A 21296-nucleotide genomic window follows, 5' to 3' on the forward strand; every position below is an offset into this window, starting at 1 on the left:
CCAAAATAGAAAATGATCCTAAATTGAGCTCAAAATCGCCGGAAAAGGCCAATATAGAAAATGATCCCTAATTGAGCTCAGAATGGCCGAAAAACGCTTCCTAAGGCCAGAAAACGCCAAAATAGAAAATGATCCCAAATTGAGCTCGAAATCGCCGAAAAGTGCTTCCTAAGGCCAGAAAAGGCCAAAATAGAAAATAATCCCAAATTGAGCTCAGAATCACCGAAAAACGCTCCCTAAGGCCAGAAAACGCCAAAATAGAGAATGATCCCAAATTGAGCTCAAAATCACCGAAAAATGCTTCCTAAGGCCAGAAAAGGCCATAATAGAAAATGATCCCAAATTGAGCTCAAAATCGCCGGAAAATCTTCTAAAGGCCACAATAGAAAATGATTCCAAATTGAGCTCAGAATGGCCGAGAAACGCTTCCTAAGGCCAGAAAAGGCTACAATAGAAAATGATCCCAAATGGAGCTCAAAATCGCCGGAAAAGCTCCTAAAGGCCAAAATACAAATCGATCCCTAATTGAGCTCAGAATGGCCGAAAAACGCTTCCTAAGTCCAGAGAAGACTAAAATAGAAAATGATCCCAAATTGAGCTCAAAATCGCCGGGAAAAGCTTCTACAGGCCACAATAGAAAATGATCCCAAATTGAGCTCAGAATGGCCGAAAAACGCTTCCTAAGGCCAGAAAAGGCCACAATAGAAAATGATCCCAAATTGAGCTCAGAATCGCCGAAAAACGCTTCCTAAGGCCAAAAACGCCGAGATAGAAAATGATCCCAAATTGAGCTCAAATCGCCGAAAAGTGCTTCTAAAGGCCAGAAAACGCCAAAATAGAAAATGATCCTAAATTGAGCTCAAAATCGCCGGAAAAGGCCAATATAGAAAATGATCCCTAATTGAGCTCAGAATGGCCGAAAAACGCTTCCTAAGGCCAGAAAACGCCAAAATAGAAAATGATCCCAAATTGAGCTCGAAATCGCCGAAAAGTGCTTCCTAAGGCCAGAAAAGGCCAAAATAGAAAATAATCCCAAATTGAGCTCAGAATCACCGAAAAACGCTCCCTAAGGCCAGAAAACGCCAAAATAGAGAATGATCCCAAATTGAGCTCAAAATCACCGAAAAATGCTTCCTAAGGCCAGAAAAGGCCAAAATAGAAAATGATCCCAAATTGAGCTCAGAATGGCCGAGAAACGCTTCCTAAGGCCAGAAAAGGCTACAATAGAAAATGATCCCAAATGGAGCTCAAAATCGCCGGAAAAGCTCCTAAAGGCCAAAATACAAATCGATCCCTAATTGAGCTCAGAATGGCCGAAAAACGCTTCCTAGGTCCAGAGAAGACTAAAATAGAAAATGATCCCAAATTGAGCTCAAAATCGCCGGGAAAAGCTTCTACAGGCCACAATAGAAAATGATCCCAAATTGAGCTCAGAATGGCCGAAAAACGCTTCCTAAGGCCAGAAAAGGCCACAATAGAAAATGATCCCAAATTGAGCTCAAAATAGCCGGAAAAGCTTCTAAAGACCAAAATACAAAATGATCCCTAATTGAGCTCAGTATGGCCGAAAACGCTTCCTAAGGCCAGAGAAGGCTAAAATAGAAAATGATCCCAAATTGAGCTCAAAATCGCCGGAAAAAGCTTCTAAAGGCCACAATAGAAAATGCTCCCGAATTGAGCTCAGAATGGCCGAAAAGTGCTTCTTAAGGCCAGAAAACGCCAAAATAGAAAATGATCCCAAATTGAGCTCAAAACCACCGAAAAATGCTTCCTAAGGTCAGAAAAGGCCAAAATAGAAAATGATCCCGAATTGAGCTCAAAATCGCCGGAAAAAGCTTCTAAAGGCCACAATAGAAAATGATCCCAAATTGAGCTCAGAATTGCCGAAAAACGCTTCCTAAGGCCAGAAAAGGCCAATATAGAAAATGATCCCAAATTGAGCTCAGAATGGCCGAAAAGTGCTTTTACAGGCCAGAAAACGCCAAAATAGAAAATGATCCCAAATTGAGCTCAAAATCGACGAAAAATGCTTCCTAAGGCCAGAAAAGGCCAAAATAGAAAATGATCCCAAATTGAGCTCAAAATCGCCGGAAAAAGCTTCTAAAGGCCACAATAGAAAATGATCCCAAATTGAGCTCAGAATTGCCGAAAAACGCTTCCTAAGGCCAGAAAAGGCCACAATAGAAAATGATCCCAAATTGAGCTCAGAATGGCCGAAAAGGGCTTCCTAAGGCAAGAAAAGGCCAAAATACAAAATGATCCCAAATTGAGCTCAGAATCGCCGAAAAACGCTTCCAAAGCCAGAAAAGGCCAAAATAGAAAATGATCCCAAAATGAGCTCAAAATCACCGAAAAATGCTTCCTAAGGCCAGAGAAGGCCAAAATAAAAAATGATCCCAAATTGAGCTCAAAATCGTCGGAAAAAGCTTCTAAAGGCCACAATAGAAAATGATCCCAAATTAAGCTCAGAATCGCCGAAAAACGCTTCCTAAGGCCAGAAAAGGCCAAAATAGGAAATGATCCCAAAGTGAGCTCAAAATCACCGAAAAATGCTTCCAAAGGCCAGAAAAAGCCAAAATAGAAAATGATCCCAAATTGAGCTCAAAATCGCCGGAAAAAGCTTCTAAAGGCCACAATAGAAAATGATCCCAAATTGAGCTCAGAATGGCCGAAAAGGGCTTCCTAAGGCAAGAAAAGGCCAAAATAGAAAACGATCCCAAATTGAGCTCGAAATCGCTGAAAAGTGCTTCTAAAGGCCACAACAGAAAATGATCCCAAATTGAGCTCAGAATGGCCGAAAAACGCTTCCTAAGGCCAGAAAAGGCCAAAATAGGAAATGATCCCAAATTGAGCTGAAAATCGCTGAAAAGTGCTTCTAAAGGCCAAAATAGAAAATGATCCCAAATTGAGCTCAGAATGGCCGAAAAGCCTTCTCTAAAGGCCAGAAAAGGCCAAAATAGAAAATGATCCCAAATTGAGCTCAAAATCGCCGAAAAACGCTTCCTAAGGCAAGAAAAGGCCAAAATAGAAAATGATCCCAAATTGAGCTCAGAATCGCCGAAAAACGCTTCCTAAGGCAAGAAAAGGCCAAAATAGAAAATGATCCCAAAATGAGCTCAAAATCACCGAAAAATGCTTCCTAAGGCCAGAGAAGGCCAAAATAAAAAATGATCCCAAATTGAGTTCAAAATCGTCGGAAAAAGCTTCTAAAGGCCACAATAGAAAATGATCCCAAATTAAGCTCAGAATCGCCGAAAAACGCTTCCTAAGGCCAGAAAAGGCCAAAATAGGAAATGATCCCAAATTGAGCTGAAAATCGCTGAAAAGTGCTTCTAAAGGCCAAAATAGAAAATGATCCCAAATTGAGCTCAGAATGGCCGAAAAGCCTTCTCTAAAGGCCAGAAAGGCCAAAATAGAAAATGATCTCAAATTGAGCTTAGAATCGCCGAAAAGTGCTTCCTAAGGCCAGAAAAGGCCAAAATAGTAAATGATCCCAAAATGAGCTCAAAATCACCGAAAAATGCTTCCTAAGGCCAGAAAAGGCCAAAATCGAAAATGATCCCAAATTGAGCTCAAAATCGCCGGAAAAGCTTCCTAAGGCCAAAATACAAAATGATTCCTAATTGGGCTCAGAATCGCCGTAAAAAGCTTCCTAAGGCCAGAAAAGGCCAAAATAGAAAATGATCCCAAAATGAGCTCAAAATCACCGAAAAATGCCAGAGAAGGCCAAAATAAAAAATGATCCCAAATTGAGCTCAAAATCGCCGGAAAAAGCTTCTAAAGGCCACAATAGAAAATGATCCCAAATTAAGCTCAGAATCGCCGGAAATGCTTCCTAAGGCCAAAATACAAAATGATCCCAAATTGAGCTCAGAATCGCCGAAAAACGCTTCCTAAGGCAAGAAAAGGCCAAAATAGAAAATGATCCCAAAATGAGCTCAAAATCACCGAAAAATGCTTCCAAAGGCCAGAAAAAGCCAAAATAGAAAATGATCCCAAATTGAGCTCAAAATCGCCGGAAAATCTTCTAAAGGCCACAATAGAAAATGATTCCAAATTGAGCTCAGAATGGCCGAGAAACGCTTCCTAAGGCAAGAAAAGGCCAAAATAGAAAATGATTCCAAATTGAGCTCAAAATCGCTGAAAAGTGCTTCTAAAGGCCAAAATAGAAAATGATCCCAAATTGAGCTCAGAATGGCCGAAAAGTCTTCTCTAAAGGCCAGAAAGGCCAAAATAGAAAATGATCTCAAATTGAGCTTAGAATCGCCGAAAAGTGCTTCCTAAGGCCAGAAAAGGCCAAAATAGTAAATGATCCCAAAATGAGCTCAAAATCACCGAAAAATGCCAGAGAAGGCCAAAATAGAAAATGATCCCAAATTGAGCTCAGAATGGCCGAAAAGCCTTCTCTAAAGGCCAGAAAAGGCCAAAATAGAAAATGATCCCAAATTGAGCTCAAAATCGCCGGAAATGCTTCCTAAGGCCAAAATACAAAATGATCCCAAATTGAGCTCAGAATCGCCGAAAAACGCTTCCTAAGGCAAGAAAAGGCCAAAATAGAAAATGATCCCAAAATGAGCTCAAAATCACCGAAAAATGCCAGAGAAGGCCAAAATAGAAAATGATCCCAAATTGAGCTCAGAATGGCCGAAAAGCCTTCTCTAAAGGCCAGAAAAGGCCAAAATAAAAAATGATCCCAAATTGAGCTCAAAATCGCCGAAAAACGCTTCCTAAGGCAAGAAAAGGCCAAAATAGAAAATGATCCCAAATTGAGCTCAGAATCGCCGAAAAACGCTTCCTAAGGCAAGAAAAGGCCAAAATAGAAAATGATCCCAAAATGAGCTCAAAATCACCGGAAAATGCTTCCTAAGGCCAGAGAAGGCCAAAAATAAAAAATGATCCCAAATTGAGTTCAAAATCGTCGGAAAAAGCTTCCAAAGGCCACAATAGAAAATGATCCCAAATTAAGCTCAGAATCGCCGAAAAACGCTTCCTAAGGCCAGAAAAGGCCAAAATAGGAAATGATCCCAAATTGAGCTGAAAATCGCTGAAAAGTGCTTCTAAAGGCCAAAATAGAAAATGATCCCAAATTGAGCTCAGAATGGCCGAAAAGCCTTCTCTAAAGGCCAGAAAGGCCAAAATAGAAAATGATCTCAAATTGAGCTTAGAATCGCCGAAAAGTGCTTCCTAAGGCCAGAAAAGGCCAAAATAGTAAATGATCCCAAAATGAGCTCAAAATCACCGAAAAATGCTTCCTAAGGCCAGAAAAGGCCAAAATCGAAAATGATCCCAAATTGAGCTCAAAATCGCCGGAAAAGCTTCCTAAGGCCAAAATACAAAATGATTCCTAATTGGGCTCAGAATCGCCGTAAAACGCTTCCTAAGGCCAGAAAAGGCCAAAATAGAAAATGATCCCAAAATGAGCTCAAAATCACCGAAAAATGCCAGAGAAGGCCAAAATAAAAAATGATCCCAAATTGAGCTCAAAATCGCCGGAAAAAGCTTCTAAAGGCCACAATAGAAAATGATCCCAAATTAAGCTCAGAATCGCCGGAAATGCTTCCTAAGGCCAAAATACAAAATGATCCCAAATTGAGCTCAGAATCGCCGAAAAACGCTTCCTAAGGCAAGAAAAGGCCAAAATAGAAAATGATCCCAAAATGAGCTCAAAATCACCGAAAAATGCTTCCAAAGGCCAGAAAAAGCCAAAATAGAAAATGATCCCAAATTGAGCTCGAAATCGCCGGAAAATCTTCTAAAGGCCACAATAGAAAATGATTCCAAATTGAGCTCAGAATGGCCGAAAAACGCTTCCTAAGGCAAGAAAAGGCCAAAATAGAAAATGATTCCAAATTGAGTTCGAAATCGCCGAAAAGTGCTTCTAAAGGCCAGAAAACGCCAAAATAGAAAATGATCCCAAATTGAGCTCAGAATCGCTGAAAAGTGCTTCTTAAGGCCAAAATAGAATATGATCCCAAATTGAGCTCAGAATGGCCAAAAAGTGCTCCCAAAGGCCATTTAGGGGATCATTTTTTATAATGGGCTCAAATCATTTTTTATTATTGAGCTCAAAATCGCCGAAAAGTGCTTCTAAAGGCCATAAAAGGCCAAAATAGAAAATGATCCCAAAATGAGCTCAGAATCGCCGAAAAACGCTTCATAAGGCCAGAAAAGGCCAAATAGAAAATGATCCCAAACTGAGCTCAAAATCGCTGAAAAGTGCTTCTTAAGGCCAAAATAGAATATGATCCCAAATTGAGCTCAGAATGGCCAAAAAGTGCTCCCAAAGGCCATTTAGGGGATCATTTTTTATAATGGGCTCAAATCATTTTTTATTATTGAGCTCAAAATCGCCGAAAAGTGCTTCTAAAGGCCAGAAAAGGCCGAAATAGAAAATGATCATAGATTGAGCTCAAAATAGGTGGCAAAAGGCCAAAATAGAAAATAATCTCAAATTTTTCCTAAAACCGCCAAAAATTACTTTGAAAGGCCAGAAAAATTCAAAAAAATCTGCACACAGACTCTAAATATTTGCATTTTGTTTTATTGCCTGATTCACAGTGGTCAGTGATTTCTAGGAAATTCTGTAATCACTGCCGTGGTCAGTGAATCATAAAAATTTACATTGAAAGTCAGTAATTACTGAGAATGCTATGTTGTCGGTAATTTTCTTGATTTACAGGTCGAAAACTGTATAAATATAACCGATCAGTGAAAAACAGATTTGTAGAGCAACATGTCAAAAGGATCTATCTACTTTCATCGATTTTCTTGATTGACTTTTCATTTGTTTAATAGTTCAGCTAAAGTAACTATTCCCAACGTGGTTTTTATTTAAAAAGCTAGATTAAATTCTCCGCTATCAAATGGTGTAAAGGACATATCATGAGACGTGTTAAATAAGCCGTGGCGGTTGAAAGAAATCGTTCGATCAAAAAATCGATCAAAGAAGATAGACCCTTTTGACATGTTGCTCTACTCTATTTTATAGTTTGAAGTAACAATAATTTACTTACAGATCGGTCGATTAACAGTACTCAACGTTTTACTGAACCCTCAGTTGGTTAAAAGTTTGTGAAAAAGAAATACGTGTTCAAAATTCAAATCAGAGTCAACAAAAATGGTCAAAAGATAATTGGGCTTGAAAAGCCTATGTAGTATCGACCCGACCTCATAGCCATTAAATGAAAAACGTAAGTTAATTCCGATTCTTAGTAGAAATAAAATTTGAGCTATCGTTGCGATTTTTCGTTTGCTGCATGTACATAATGTTTACTTATCTCTCTGGGACCTTTTCACATATCCAGCTAGAATTACGCTGCGGTTTTCAAACAACACGACTGATTGGGTTAATCCGTCAAATCTGGCATATGACAGTTCGAAATACATTGTTGTCTTCTGCTTTTCGCCTTCAGACTGTGGTTAATGCCGTGTCATCACATTAGTCTTAGCAGGATCTGTCTATCGGTACGACGTAGGTGTTAGGAAACGTAGCCCTGGTCTGGTGTATAGATTGTTCGGTGAAAAACGGTTCCTACATGCCTATCCGCGACCGGAAGTTGTCCCAACAGAAGTGCTGATTGAGCGTGCGTGTGATTTGTGGGCAGCTTCAAACAGAAGGTCAAATAGCCGGTCTACTGGCGCGACGTAGTACGCCTCACCGCTAGAAGCAACGCGAAGGGATGGGTCTGCTGTATAAAATTCGCATTCGGGTGGTAAACTGCTTGGTGTTCTTTTTCCTGGTTACTTTGATGCCGGGTTTACCACCGAAAACGACGTTTCCGTTCGAGGCTATCAGGTAAGAAAGTTTGGATGGGGGGAGGGGAATGAAGACGACTTTCACTGCACGTCATTAGGCTTGATTTTTTCGGTTGCCCTTCGCTGAGCAAAATGTTACTTAATACGTGTCTATGTGTAGGTGGTGTGTTGCCTTGCAACACGCGTTTGCAGTCGACTGCGCTTATCGGCACTAGGTTACGAAGTGATAAGGTGATTAAGAAGTATTTTTAAAATGTGTCTTCTTGTGCAGCATTTCACCGCTGAGGGAACTCAAGGGTAGCCTAACACCGACTAACCACCTGGACAATGCCGAACGTTTGTTCGAGGGTAAGATTCACGGTCCGGAGATGCTACTGGTACGTGGCAAGGATATGTACGTGTCCCTACACGGTGGTGAAGTGGTACGGATCAACGGCCCCCACATCACGCATGTTGCGAAATTGGGAAAACCCTGCGGTTAGCGAATTAATGATTCATGATTTGGTGAAAAATTAGTCTTTAATGTTGCGTTTGGTTTCAGAACACTTCTTCGAAGAGAGTACTTGTGGACGACCTCTCGGACTGGCGTTTGATACACAGAGTGACAGTTTGATCATATCGGACGCTTACTATGGCATCTGGAAGGTAGACCTTTCTAGTGGTGATAAGGTACAGCTTGTGTCACGGGATGTCGTTCTGGATGGTAAGGTCATTAATCGGAAAGCTCGGCTTATGAATTCAGTGACGGTAGCTAAGAATGGTGACATTTACTGGACGGACTCTTCATCGGATGTCGATTTGCTGGACGGTGTTTACACTATTCTACTTAATCCGTCCGGTCGTCTTTTCCGTTACGATCGAAAGACGAAGAAAAACATTGTTCTACTGGATAATCTGTATTTCGCGAATGGTGTAGCCTTGAGTCCGGACGAAGAGTTCGTCCTTGTGGTGGAAACAATGTCATCGACGATCCGCCGAGTTTACCTGAAGGGACCGAAAGCAGGAACAGATGATGTTTTTGTTGACGGATTACCTGGTTTGCCAGATAACCTAGTTGCTGATGAGGAAGGTCTGTGGGCTCCCCTCGTAATGGCTGCCGATGATGAAAATCCATCAGTGCCTCGTTTACTGTCGAAGGTTCCTCTTATTCGCAAGTTCCTGGCTCGGATGCTGTCGCTAGCGGAGATGCCATTCCGTTTGCTGCACCAGGTTTGGCCGTCTACCCACTCTCTTCGTCTGTTGCACACGATTGGACATTTTGAAACGATGTCTTTCCTTACCGCAGACCGTGTGACCATTGTCCGTTTGAATTGGGAAGGACATATTATCGGTTCATTGCATGGTTTCGATCGTTCCGTCAGTTCTATTTCGCATGTTGCAGAGCTTGGTGACTATTTATATCTAGGGTCACCATATAACACATATCTGGCTCGGGTGAAAATGCCAAAGGGCTTGAAGGTCCGTGTTCAGAATGTTCGCTTTGAACCGGAGGTTGCACCAAAAGCAACCACCACTACTACTACCACAACAACGCCTAAACCTACGACTACAACAACTACTACTACCACCACCACTCCTAAACCAGGTATGATACGAAATTAAAATTTAATTTTAGTACAATTTAATCACCAAAGCAAATAATTTTCTCAGTGACTACCACAACAACCACCACAACTTCCAAGCCGCCTCCGACCACTACTACTACAACTACAACCACCACAACCCCGAAGCCAACTACCAAAACAACCCCGGCAGCGGAGAAACCTAAACCATCCAAGGTTCCACCGCCTCGTTCCACAACCGAAGCCCCTCCAAAGCAAGTTAAAACCGAAAAACCAACTACCACCACCACTCCGGCACCCCCAGTAAAGGAGCAACCGGCGCCGATTCACGAAAAGATCCCCAACGACACACCGAAACCGCAACAGGAGAAACTAAAGGTTATCAAACGGGGCGGCGAGCAAGGCGAGCTCTAAACTAACTCTAAACTTTCCTCCCTCCGCAACCTCCGTTCATTCCCCGTATTACATTCCTACTCCACACACAGCTTTGTTCGGTAGGAGTTTAAAGTTACCGAAAGCAAACGCACAATTATCTGTTCGCTGGCCAGATCGAGTCCAGAGAGCGCACACGAGCGGCTCAGCATTTCATGTTTGCTGCTGTCATTCCCAGTGAGCAAAATCGCTGAAAAGTCTGATTTATTATTATTATTGCTTTCCCGTGCGCCAATCTACAACACCATCACGGCAGCCGTATCGAACAAACGTATTTTATGATTAGTGCAGCTTGAGACTAACTACAGGATGGCCTCTGAGTTTCGGTCGTCCTTAGCATGGTACATTTGAATGTGAAGGTAAAATTTAAGAAAAGAAAAGATTTTTGGTTGTTGTGGGATCCATGGGTTGGTGTTGAGTTCTATGATTACTACGCATAGCGATCCGCGTAAGGTTGATTATCGTCGCGAAATTTTTCCATAATCACAAAGTAGTCAGCGGTAAAAAGAAACAGTAGCTGGTAAGGACTTTTGTTTCAAATAGAACTAGTAATTAGAAATTATTTACAAAGTTACCATAATTTATCCGAACTCATTCATCATCCACTTCTTCATCGTCGCTGAAGTAAGCACTTTTCTTATACCGAATTCGCTTTGTTCCGCTCGCTTTCAATGCTTGCCGCTGTCCATCCTCAATCCTCCTAATACGATCGTCATCTTCATCGCTTACGCTATCGTCAGCAAATCCTTCGCGGCTTCTTTTGCCGGCCGTTGCTCGTTTTCTACCTTTTGTCCTGGGAGGAGATTTGTCACCGAGCACGTTTTTAGGGCATTTGTAGCTCACGTGGCCTTGTTCGCCGCACTCATAACAACGACTTTTATCAGGGTAGTCCCGGCGCTTGGCGAATTGTTGTCCCCGGCCATTGTCCTTTGCAATGCTAGCTTTCAACGTTCGACCGAACATCTACTACAAAAATGTCTATTAGATTGGTTCTCAGTATCCTATTAGAACGCAATTACCTGAACGTTATTCACGGCTGTGCAACATTGATCCGCTTCTTTGGCATTTGTGAACAGAATAAAAGCTACGCCCTGGCTTTTGCGAGTATGCCGGTCCCGTAGAACTGTTACCCTGTAAATAAAGGTTCAACAGAGATAACGGCTCCGAAGCTTATCCGTAATTCGTTACTTACCTGGCGATTTGACCGTGCTTCTCAAATAACTTCCGTATGTCGATGTTGGTCAGATCGAATGGTAAATTAGACACGTAAACCGTACTACGGCTGGAAGGAACTGTTTGTGCCGACATTTTTCTGTTTAAAACTGTATAAAAGGTTCGTAATGTTTACAAACATACTCGCGTTCGTCCATGTTGCACATTTTAGGGATGTGCGACATTTTATCGATTCCGGAAGGATCGATACTTTAGATCTCATCCGATACATCAAGTATTTGGTATTAGAGGTGGGAAAATGGTTCACTATAGTGAGCGGATCAGAGCGGTTCCACTCACTAAGATGAACTAGTTCTTTTTAACAGCTCACTCGCTCTTTTCGTTCCTACATAATTTTTGGTTTTTAGGTTCAAGTTTGGTTAATTCAGGGGGGATTTACCGCTGTCAAATTTCATATATGTGTGCGTTATCGCAGATCAACTCTGGTCCATGAAGTTTGTTGGTCCATGACGTTTGATAAATTACCAATGTGACGATAAAACATCACCAATTTTCGTTAAAAACTTGTTGCTGTTCCAAAATTTCACTACGGAACGCATTATTAATAGAAGTTTTCCGCGATTTCTCGAGTTTTGTCAAAAGAGAACGTTCCATTTTACTTCGATCAAAACGACAAAAAACAAAACATGCAGACGCCTTGTTGCCAAATGTGTTGGTCACGGTTTCACGATATTTGACAGATAGATTCCCCCTGGGTTAATTTGACACGGCACGGGGTTTTCGGTTTTTTCAGTGTAGCTAATTATCAGACACCGTAAGCGAGAGCCAGGTGAAACCTTTACACCCGATTTGCCAAGCGCAAGGCCGCGCGCAAAATTACAATAGAACTCCCAGAAACAAGCTGCCACCAAACGTCTGCCCTGATATGCATGACCTGCATTTCTTATCACCCAGCCACCAGCCAGCCGCAAGAGCATGCAAAAAACAACTTGCAACCAGAGTTGCCAATGTTCCAGTTTAAACTGGATTCTTCCAGTTTTTTCCAAGTGATCCAGTCAAATAGTTTATTCCCAAAATCTTCCAGTTTTTTTGTTTATCTGCCAGTTTTATCCAGATTTTCTGGACACTCAAGCTCCGACTGGTTTGGAAATATTTTTACAACGTAAATTTTGTGGATTCATGAGTCATTGTAGCAATTCTCAACAGTATTTTCAGTATTGTATCTTCTCGCACGAAACACGGCCAAAATAAAAATCGTATTGCATGGTTGAGATGAAAAAGGCAAGTAATCTTAGCTTTTTTCTAAACCTAACAAATTGGTTTTATCAGATCTTGAAGAAAAAAAAATTAAGTGCAATGATGGGTTAATGTTATATAAAAACAAAAACAATCCGTCTCATAGATATTATATACAGGCGACATTCTCCAAATTTATTTCGGTGGCGTAGCAGTTAAAAATTGTTCGAATAATTAGATACCTAGGGATAGCGATCTCAGAGATAATTGAAATTTAAACTTCACAGATGTAACGTAAGAAAACGTTGCACCCGTTCTTTCGTTCAAAGTTAAAATAAATGAATAAAGCATCATTTTCTTGATTTTGCGATGAACTGGTTGCGCAATTTGTAATTTTGATGCTGTAAATGAAGTTTTTCAGTCTACAATTTCAAACCTTCCAGTTGGTCTCGAGGTACGATGCTGGCCTAACAAGCCAGTCGTCGTAGGTTCGAGTCTCGGCTCGGGAGAGACTGTTAGTGTCAATATTATCGTAGCGCTAGCCCCGCAATTGTCCTGTACATCCAACAGTTGGCTGCGAAGTCTGTGTATAATAAACAGAAGGTCAAGTTCCGATTCGGAATGTAGCACCAAGGCTTTGCTATTTTTCCAGTCTACAATTTCAACAAAAAGTAATCCCGGAATTTCTCTATTTAAAACTTATTTTGGATTCAAAAACCATCACAGAAAAGCTCTCGGACAATTTATTTTTTAGGTATTTTGCAAATTTATTTGGAATCCAGTTTTTTCTTCAGCATTCTTCCAGTTCAATTAAAAATTTTATTGGCAACTCTGCTTGCAACAGTCCATACACAGGTACACGGGTTGGCTAACGCCGAGTACGCACAAGAATGGATGTGGAACGAAAAGAACGAAAGAACTGATTCACTGATCTGGCAATCCGCTCGCAGGCTGATCAAAAGATTCAGTTCTTTGAAAGAGCGAAATCTTTCGCTCTCAGAGAAACTGGTTCTTCCGATGGCTCTTTTGTTCAGCTCGCAGGCAATCCGCTCGCGATCAGAAGATTTCGATCTTTTAAAGAGCTGATTTTCTGACCAGATCGCGAGCGGATTGTCTGCATAGATTCAAAAGATCATCAGTGAACCAGTTTTTTCGCTCTTTTCGTTCCACTTTTCGTGTTCGTCCCGGCGTTAGCCAGCCCGTGTGCTGTGTGTGAACTGTGGCAAGTAGATTTTATTTTTTATTCCAGCGGCTGGTGGATGGTTATGCATAGGAGAGCAGGCAGCCGGCGGCAGCTATTTTCTGGGAGTTCTATTGCAGTGTCGCACGCCGCTTTGCGCTTGGGGTTAAAACATTCATATGGCTTTCGCTTGCGGGTCTGATCAACAAAATCAGCTTCAGCTTTTTGCTTGAAGTAAGGGGTGAGTTACCGCTCTTTAAAAAAGAGCGATAGATCACTCACTCACTTTGAAGAACCAGCTCTTTAGATCAGTTCGTAAGCGGATTGTCCACCTCTAGTAAATAATAACTCATAAACTGAGCAACTCTGACTCAGTTTAGAACGATGTTCGTAGACGTCAAAAATTGAGTAGAAGTCCTTTTTGATTTTGAGTAACTTTGACTCACTTTTTGGGTTCCCTTCATTTAACTTCTTTCTGAGTAACGTCGCATAACGACGTCCATTTTGAAAGGTGATTATGATGTGTTTCAGTTTGTAACATATGTTTTTTAATTGTGTGCGCCTCAGAAGGCATCATAACTGTTTACTTTTATTACAAGGTATAGTTATTGATGAATTTGTGGTGTCGTTTTTTGGTCGTGGCGGATTTCAAGCCAGTAATGAAATTGAACTGTACCGGAAAAATGAGTAATGCCGTACTCAAATTTGGAATAATAATGACTCATTTTTAAAGACGCCTAGTGTTACTCAGTTTGAGTATTTGTGGAGTTACTCAATTTTAGAGTTGTTCCACTTTTTACGAAAATGCGTCAAATGTTACTCATTTTAGAGTTATTATTTACGAGCGTGTATTTAACGCTAAGTCACAAAACATTCCCGGTCAACATTGAATGTAACACAATGTTGCTGTTCTGTAGCACAGAAGTAACATTGTTGCGTTACAAAGTTATCTAATTACAACATAACTGTTACTGAAAAAATGGTAACATTGTTATGTAACAGTATTTAATGTACATGCAACCAAAGATAACTAGAACAAGATACCTAACTTCCATTTTTTCATACATTTTGAATACGACCGATTTCCGACGGTTAGTGCTGCCATCTGATGACTTAAATTCTCATAAAATTGTCATTATGAGCAAAACCGATTTATCGTGCATAGTCCGTCATTGATCGTTGAGCTGTTCAAGATTGTATATGAAAAAGGTGTAGCAGTTTGGTCAGCTCGACGCTTAAGATAACATGCAGATTAATGATATTGTCATTTTTTGCGCTTAATGCTATTGCCATATTTTTTGCACTTCAAAGTACGAAAAGAAAAGTGTGAAATTGACTGTCAGAGTGGGGGTTTATATTGAGGAGTTATATTTATTTTCAGGTCCCATTCTACCAAAACTTAAAGTTTGATATGTCGCAAGCCAGGTTTCAGAACCATTATGCATTTAGTCGGGTTCACCGGGGCACTCAATTTTTGCTTTATTATCCTCGGCAAAAGTGAAAAACTTGGCTGTAGAGCGTGCTCATAGCGGTTATCAGGAATTTCTGATGGTACACTCAATTTTCAATGATGCGCCGATAATTTTTGACTCTTCCGGAAAGCTTCATGTTTGAGAACTAAACATTCGTACACATTATTATCATTTTTCGGATGGCAGCACCGTACAGTCGTCCACAAAAGGCAAAGCAAAGCCTTGGTGCTACATTCCTATTCGGAACTTGACCTTCTGTTTACTATACACAGACTTCGCAGCCAACCGTTAAGTGTACAGGACAATTGCGGGGCTAGCGCTACGATCATACTGACACTAACAGTCTCTCCAGAGTCGAGACTCGACCCTACGACGACCGGCTTGTTAGGCCAGCATCGTACCTCAAGACCAGATGGGGAGGCAAGTCGTCCACATGGATACTGAAAAAACTGTTTCACCTTTCAGCGGTCATGTCTTGGCCTTGTTGTCAGTTGATTTTGACGTTAAGTATACATCATATTAACAGTGTATAAATTAGTTCGACTTTTGCTCACGCGCAGCGACAATCATGTCCGATGAATTCTGCAAGAGTCAGGTATCTTGTTCTAGTCATCTTTGATGCAAAGTAACAAAAATTCTTTACTTGTAATGTAACGAAATATCCTTTTGGTAATGTAATTGTTACGTTGCGATTGTTATTAATTATGCACATTGCAAGGTTATCAAAATGTAACGTAACATTTGTCTAAATTAATAGTAACATTGTAAGGGGCCATCCACATACCACGTGGACAGATTTTTAACGATTTTGACCCCCCCCCTCCCCCTCCGTGGACAACTGCCCATATAAAATTTTAAAAAATCGTATGGACCGTGGACATTACCCAACCCCCCCCCCCCAAAGCTGTCCACGTGGTATGTGGATGGCCCCTAATGTTGGTGTTCCATTTCAAGCGCATCAATACTGTATTTGAAATTTAAAGCCTATAGTGAACACATTTTGGTTTCTTTACGCGAAGATACGTTCCAACCCGCGAACCGCGTAAAAAAGACTTAATTGAGTTGAAAGAATAACGTAGAAAACCGTCCCAAAACGTGTGGACTTTGATTGAATATCGTGGTGGACAGTCTAAACATCAAAATGCAATATTATAAATTTTCAGTATTTAAACCAAAAATTGTGATTTATTTTGGAAAACTTATATATATGATTACGGAAAATGTGATTAGAACGAAGTCGATATCTTGTACCATTTTTGAGTTTTTGAAGAAAGCAATCACGTAAAAAACCTGACTGTACAATAAAAACATTCGAAGCTACCGAATACCGCTGGTTACCGTACCATACACACCTTTTATTTGGCGGTTATAGACGTAAAGAGACACAATAATGAGTAGAATGATACTTGTCAGAGAGGAACGATATCTCAGTGAAAAAATGTGACATCGGTTAGTTTTATTTTGTTGAAACCGCGGGACATTTCAAAAGCGTGCGGGACCCTTTGATGAACATAGGACATTTCGCAGGACGTATTTCTAAGCGGGACAATTCGTTCAAACGCGGGACTGTTCCGCTAAACGATGGACGTCTGGTCACTTTGAATTATGAGCAATTTTTCTCGTGGTTTGAAACTTCGAAATGTGGACTTATAAACGAAAAACCGGAAGAGGTAAAACAGATTAAGTTAGTCGCATAGGAACGTTTGGGAAGGAATCCATGTTGCTCTTCCGCGATGACGTTCTGGCAATGAGAATATATTGGTCCCATGACCACTAACTCGAACAATTTGGATGTAGCACACAATGCAGATATTCCTCTGTAGTTGTCTATGTTGCTTCGATCGCCTTTCTTATGAACCGGAAACATAAACGCCTGTTTCCAAGCAAAGAGGAATCTTCCTAAGGCTACAGATAGGCGAAACAGATGCGTAAGAGGAGTTAACAGTCCGGAAATGCATTTTTTTTAGCAATATGGCGGGGATCCCGTCAGGGCTAGGTGAGTTTGAATGCTTCAACTTAGTGACAGCGACAGAAATGGCGCGATCGTCAATATTAATCGAGGCGATGGAGCTGCTAGAAACGGCGTCTTTGTTGGCGGCTGCGAATATCTGACTAGTGGTAAGAGATTCATCGCAAAAAACACTCGAGAATTTTGCAGCAAATAGTCTGCAAATATCAGCCGGATTATCTGCTTTTTCGGTAGCTAATTTCATCACTGACGGCAGTCCCGCTTCATTCCGCTGTACGTTAACGAAGTTCCAGAATTGTTTTGGATTGATTTCGACGTTGAAAAAAGTAACAGTCAGTGTTGAGACCGTTTGCCTTTCTATTTGTTAGTGATTAGTGCTCGGAATTTGAATCAAAGCCGTTTTCTGAATTCTCGTTATTTTCATATACAAATCATGTTTGAATCTATATAACTAGCACTTAATTGCAACGAAAATAGAATAACCAACATGCTAAATATTTAAAGGCCCAAATACACACACGACGTAACGAGGCCTTCTCCATACAAAATGGAAGGCGGGGTAGCGATCTCCTTAATATCGATGAGAAAATTCATTTGTCGTTGATTTTTTAGTGCAGGAAGTTACATCATAGCTTATTTGCTCAAAACTTGATGCAATTCCTTGTGTGAAATGGGAGCGCTCTTTGCGACATTTGAAAGCTCTTGTTTCCGAAAGCGAGATAAAACAATTTTTGGCGATGATTTAATGTTATTAAAATGAGCAATAGACTAAAAACATTTTGTTTTGCTTTACTAAAAGAGGTTTGCGTTGAGGCTGTGGTTAAGATTCTCAACTCATTAGTTCGGAGAGTCAATTTCGCTTGAAGTAATCTTTTTACTTGTATTCGTTTTTTTTTGTTACGATACTATACGACACAATTAAAAAAAAATGAGCGTTATCCGCTTTGGATATTTTTTCCAATAAAAAATTAAGAACAATAGAGCCCTAAGATTTTTCTTAGTTGCGCCTATGTGAAAATTATATGACTAGAGTATCTCTCCTACAAAAAAAAGTGCAAACAATATCAGCAAAAGAAAAAGTTTACTAATAATTAATGATAATTTTCCTCACTGATAACTATAAGTAGTCATTCGTTGTTTTGCTTTCGTCTCGATTAGACGCAAATTGTTCATCTCCGTTTGAGTTCGCAAAATAACAATACACGAGTTATCGTACGGGTGTTTTTTTTGTCGATTAGTTCTTGTGCTGCGTGATAACAATAGCCGGCAGTTTATCGGCAGACACATCTTCTGCACACTGGTAGGGGCAGGCTACCCCGCCAGTGATCCGATACGCAGCTGATATATCAGCAAGAATAATTCTCCCGCACCGCTGTTACCCCGCTAGCAGCACGGACCACCATACGATCGAGCGAGTGGAAGTTAACTACAAGTGGCATCTACAAGGTCGCGTGTAGGATACGGCCACTGTGTCACAACACGAAGCTGGATCGTCATTGTTTGTTCTGCGGAGACGCTCGATTAATCCTACTATCAGCCGTGAGGTCGTGACTTAGACGTTCGGTGAAGTATTCACTTTAGAATTTTTATCATTATTATTAATAGTATTATTATTATTGTTATTATTATAATTATTATTACTATTATTATTATTATTATTATTATTATTATTATTATTATTATTATTATTATTATTATTATTATTATTATTATTATTATTATTATTATCATTATTATTATTATTATTATTATTATTATTATTACTATTGTTATTAGTATTAGTATTACTGCCTTTTTTTTATTTTGATCCATTGTAGTTTGAAAAATTGTTTTTAAAATTTAATAGCAACTACTTGACCCCCCCCCCCCACATTCGAATATTTATCGTTTGTGTGCGGTAGAGCGTAACGCTCCCGCAAAATGGACGACATGCAGGTGCAACTATTCCTGGATGTGGAAACAAATGGGGAAGAGATTGAGATCTCCCCCATCAATTCCCCTCTACCTTCCCCGCTACCTAGCCCCGTACCAAGGGTACCGGCAACACGGGTGAAAGCTTACCCAGATGCTTCGAAAGGTCCGTTCGTAGTTTACTTCAGGCCCATAAAGAAGCCTCTAAATATAATTCAAATCGGCAAGGACCTGGCAAAACAGTTTTCGGACGTAACCGAAATTACAAAGGTTAGACCGAACAAACTGCGAGTTGTTGTGAGTAGCTTGAAGCAAGCAAACGCAATTGCTAGCTACGAGCTCTTCACGAGAGAGTACCGCGTGTACATCCCTGCCAAGGACGTGGAGATCGACGGTGTGGTTACCGAAGGAAGCCTCGATGTCGATGACGGTCGATGACATTTTGCGTCACGGGGTTGGCTGCTTCAAGAACCCCCTGATTCAAGATGTAAAGATACTGGATGTCAAGCAATTGCATTCAGTATCCATCGAAGAAGGGAAGAAAAAATTCTTCCCTTCGGATTCCTTCCGTGTAACATTCGCCGGATCCGCACTGCCGAACTACATCTCTTTGGACAGGGTTCGTCTGCCTGTACGCCTGTTCGTACCGCGGGTCATGCATTGCCAAAACTGCAAGCAGTTAGGTCATACAGCCACCTACTGCTGCAACAAGGCACGCTGCAGCAAGTGCGGAGGCAATCATGCTGAGACCGCTTGCAGTGAGGATACTGAAAAGTGTTTTTACTGCGAGGGAACTCGGCATGACCTTTCGGCGTGTCCCGCGTACAAACAGCGCGAGGAAAAAACAAAGCGTTCCTTCAAGGAACGATCAAAGCGCTCTTTCGCAGAAATGCTGAAGAGTGCTGAGCCACCCTCGACAGGAAACATCTTTTCCTTTTTGCCAACCGATGAGGGTACATCTGACGATCCCGTCGAAGGGTGTTCTTATGCCATGCCAGAAGGATCTAGGAAGAGGAGAATGATCAACTCTCCTAATCTTTCTCGCAAAGGTCGCAAGATAACCCCTAGCGGAATGACCAATAAGCCAACACAAAAAGGAAGCGGTGAAAAAAACCGAAGCAAGTACCTCCCGGTTTTAATTTTAAATCAAACCAGGAGTACCCACCGCTTCCTGGGGCACCAAAAACCCCTCGTGCACCCATTTCTCGATCAGAAGATAAAAAAGAAACAGGGTTCATAAAATTTTCTGATATTGTGGACTCGATATTTAAAACATTCAACATACCAGATCCCCTACAAAATATTCTTCTTGCCCTTCTTCCTACAGTGAAAACCTTTTTGATGCAACTAGCAGCAACTTGGCCCCTCATTTCAGCTATCATATCTTTCGATGACTAATACGGCGAAAGAGGTTAGGAATTTTATCACTGTATTACAGTGGAATTGCAGAAGTATCATCCCCAAATTCGATCTATTTTCTCATTTGATAAATACATACAATTGTGACGCATTTGCGCTCTGTGAAACCTTTCTCAATTCAAACGATCAACTCAATTTCCACGATTTTAACATTATTCGTCGAGATCGAGACTCACACGGTGGAGGGGTACTTTTAGGGATTAAAAAGTGCTATTCCTTCTTCCGAATCGACCTCCCCTCGATCTCGAATATTGAAGTCGTTGCCATTCAAACGAATATGAATGGAAAAGACCTATGCCATGTTTCGTTATATATGCCTCCATCCGCGCGGATTGAACAGAAGCATCTCACTGATATAGCAGAGTTGCTTCCCGCGCCTTTTTTGATATTGGGAGATTTTAATTCTCACTGTTCGCTATGGGGGTCGCTGTACGACGACAACCGATCTTCTTTAATCTGTAACTTGATCGACGACTTCAATATGACAGTTTTGAATACTGGGGAAGCGACACGTGTACCTAATCCTCCAGCACGTGAAAGCGTGCTTGACCTATCCCTTTGCTCGACATCACTAGCGTTAGATTGCCGGTGGAAAGTAATCAACGATCCCCACGGTAGTGATCATCTTCCAATCGTTATATCAATTGCTAATGGTTCAACTCCCCCGAACCCAATCAATATTTCCTACGACCTTACACGTTAAATTGATTGGAAGTGTTATGAGTCTATTATAGCGCAATCTATCGAGACTCACGAGGAACTTCCTCCGGAGGAAGAATACGCGTTCTTAGCTGGCTTGATAATCGACGCCGCGACTCAAGCTCAGACGAAACCGATACCCGGGGTAACGATTAGACAGCGCCCTCCCAACAAATGGTGGGACAAAGAGTGCTCTGAGCTGTACGCGCGAAGGTCCGCGGCGTATAAGGACTACCGGGAGTACGGCACTGTCAACCTACTACGAAAGTACGAGGCACTGGGCAGGCAGATGAAGAGCTTAGTAAAGGCGAAAAAACGCGGGTACTGGCGGCGGTTCGTGAACGCGTTGTCCAGGGAAACAGCGATGAGCACTCTTTGGGATACCGCCAGGCGCATGCGGAACCGTGACGTTTCGAATGAAAGCAAGGAGTATTCAGATCGCTGGATACTCGATTTTGCCAAAAAAGTCTGTCCGGACTCTGTACCGG

At 41.2% G+C, this 21296-nt stretch overlaps 2 protein-coding genes across 2 annotated transcripts; one reads left to right on the forward strand and one right to left on the reverse strand.

Moving 5' to 3' along the window:
* Positions 1-7398: 7398 nt before the first annotated feature.
* LOC129729565 (adipocyte plasma membrane-associated protein Hemomucin) lies at positions 7399-10311 on the forward strand. Its single transcript, XM_055688232.1, has 4 exons — positions 7399-7795; positions 8027-8232; positions 8297-9340; positions 9406-10311. Exons 1-4 carry the CDS (start codon positions 7680-7682, stop codon positions 9729-9731), a joined length of 1692 nt encoding a protein of 563 aa, XP_055544207.1. The 5' UTR covers positions 7399-7679; the 3' UTR covers positions 9732-10311.
* On the reverse strand, positions 10128-11132 carry LOC129729569 (zinc finger CCHC-type and RNA-binding motif-containing protein 1-like). Its single transcript, XM_055688242.1, has 4 exons — positions 10942-11132; positions 10769-10880; positions 10325-10712; positions 10128-10266 (listed from the first exon to the last, which is right to left on the reverse strand). The coding sequence occupies exons 1-3, from the start codon at positions 11055-11057 to the stop codon at positions 10341-10343; spliced, it is 600 nt and encodes a 199-aa protein (XP_055544217.1). The 5' UTR covers positions 11058-11132; the 3' UTR covers positions 10128-10266; positions 10325-10340.
* Between the last annotated feature and the right edge of the window lie 10164 nt (positions 11133-21296).

Source organism: Wyeomyia smithii, chromosome 1, assembly GCF_029784165.1.
Source record: "Wyeomyia smithii strain HCP4-BCI-WySm-NY-G18 chromosome 1, ASM2978416v1, whole genome shotgun sequence".
Classification (NCBI taxonomy): Eukaryota; Metazoa; Arthropoda; class Insecta; order Diptera; family Culicidae; genus Wyeomyia; species Wyeomyia smithii.

Coding starts and splice junctions, on each gene's coding strand:
- LOC129729565 (XM_055688232.1), top strand. CDS start 7,680: ATGGGTCTGCTGTATAAAATTCGCATTCGGGTGGTAAACTGCTTGGTG. Junction 7,796..8,026: donor TTTCCGTTCGAGGCTATCAG/GTAAGAAAGTTT, acceptor CTTCTTGTGCAG/CATTTCACCGCTGAGGGAAC. Junction 9,341..9,405: donor CACCACCACTCCTAAACCAG/GTATGATACGAA, acceptor TAATTTTCTCAG/TGACTACCACAACAACCACC.
- LOC129729569 (XM_055688242.1), bottom strand. CDS start 11,057: ATGTCGGCACAAACAGTTCCTTCCAGCCGTAGTACGGTTTACGTGTCT. Junction 10,881..10,941: donor AAGCACGGTCAAATCGCCAG/GTAAGTAACGAA, acceptor CTTTATTTACAG/GGTAACAGTTCTACGGGACC. Junction 10,713..10,768: donor CAGCCGTGAATAACGTTCAG/GTAATTGCGTTC, acceptor TTTTTGTAGTAG/ATGTTCGGTCGAACGTTGAA.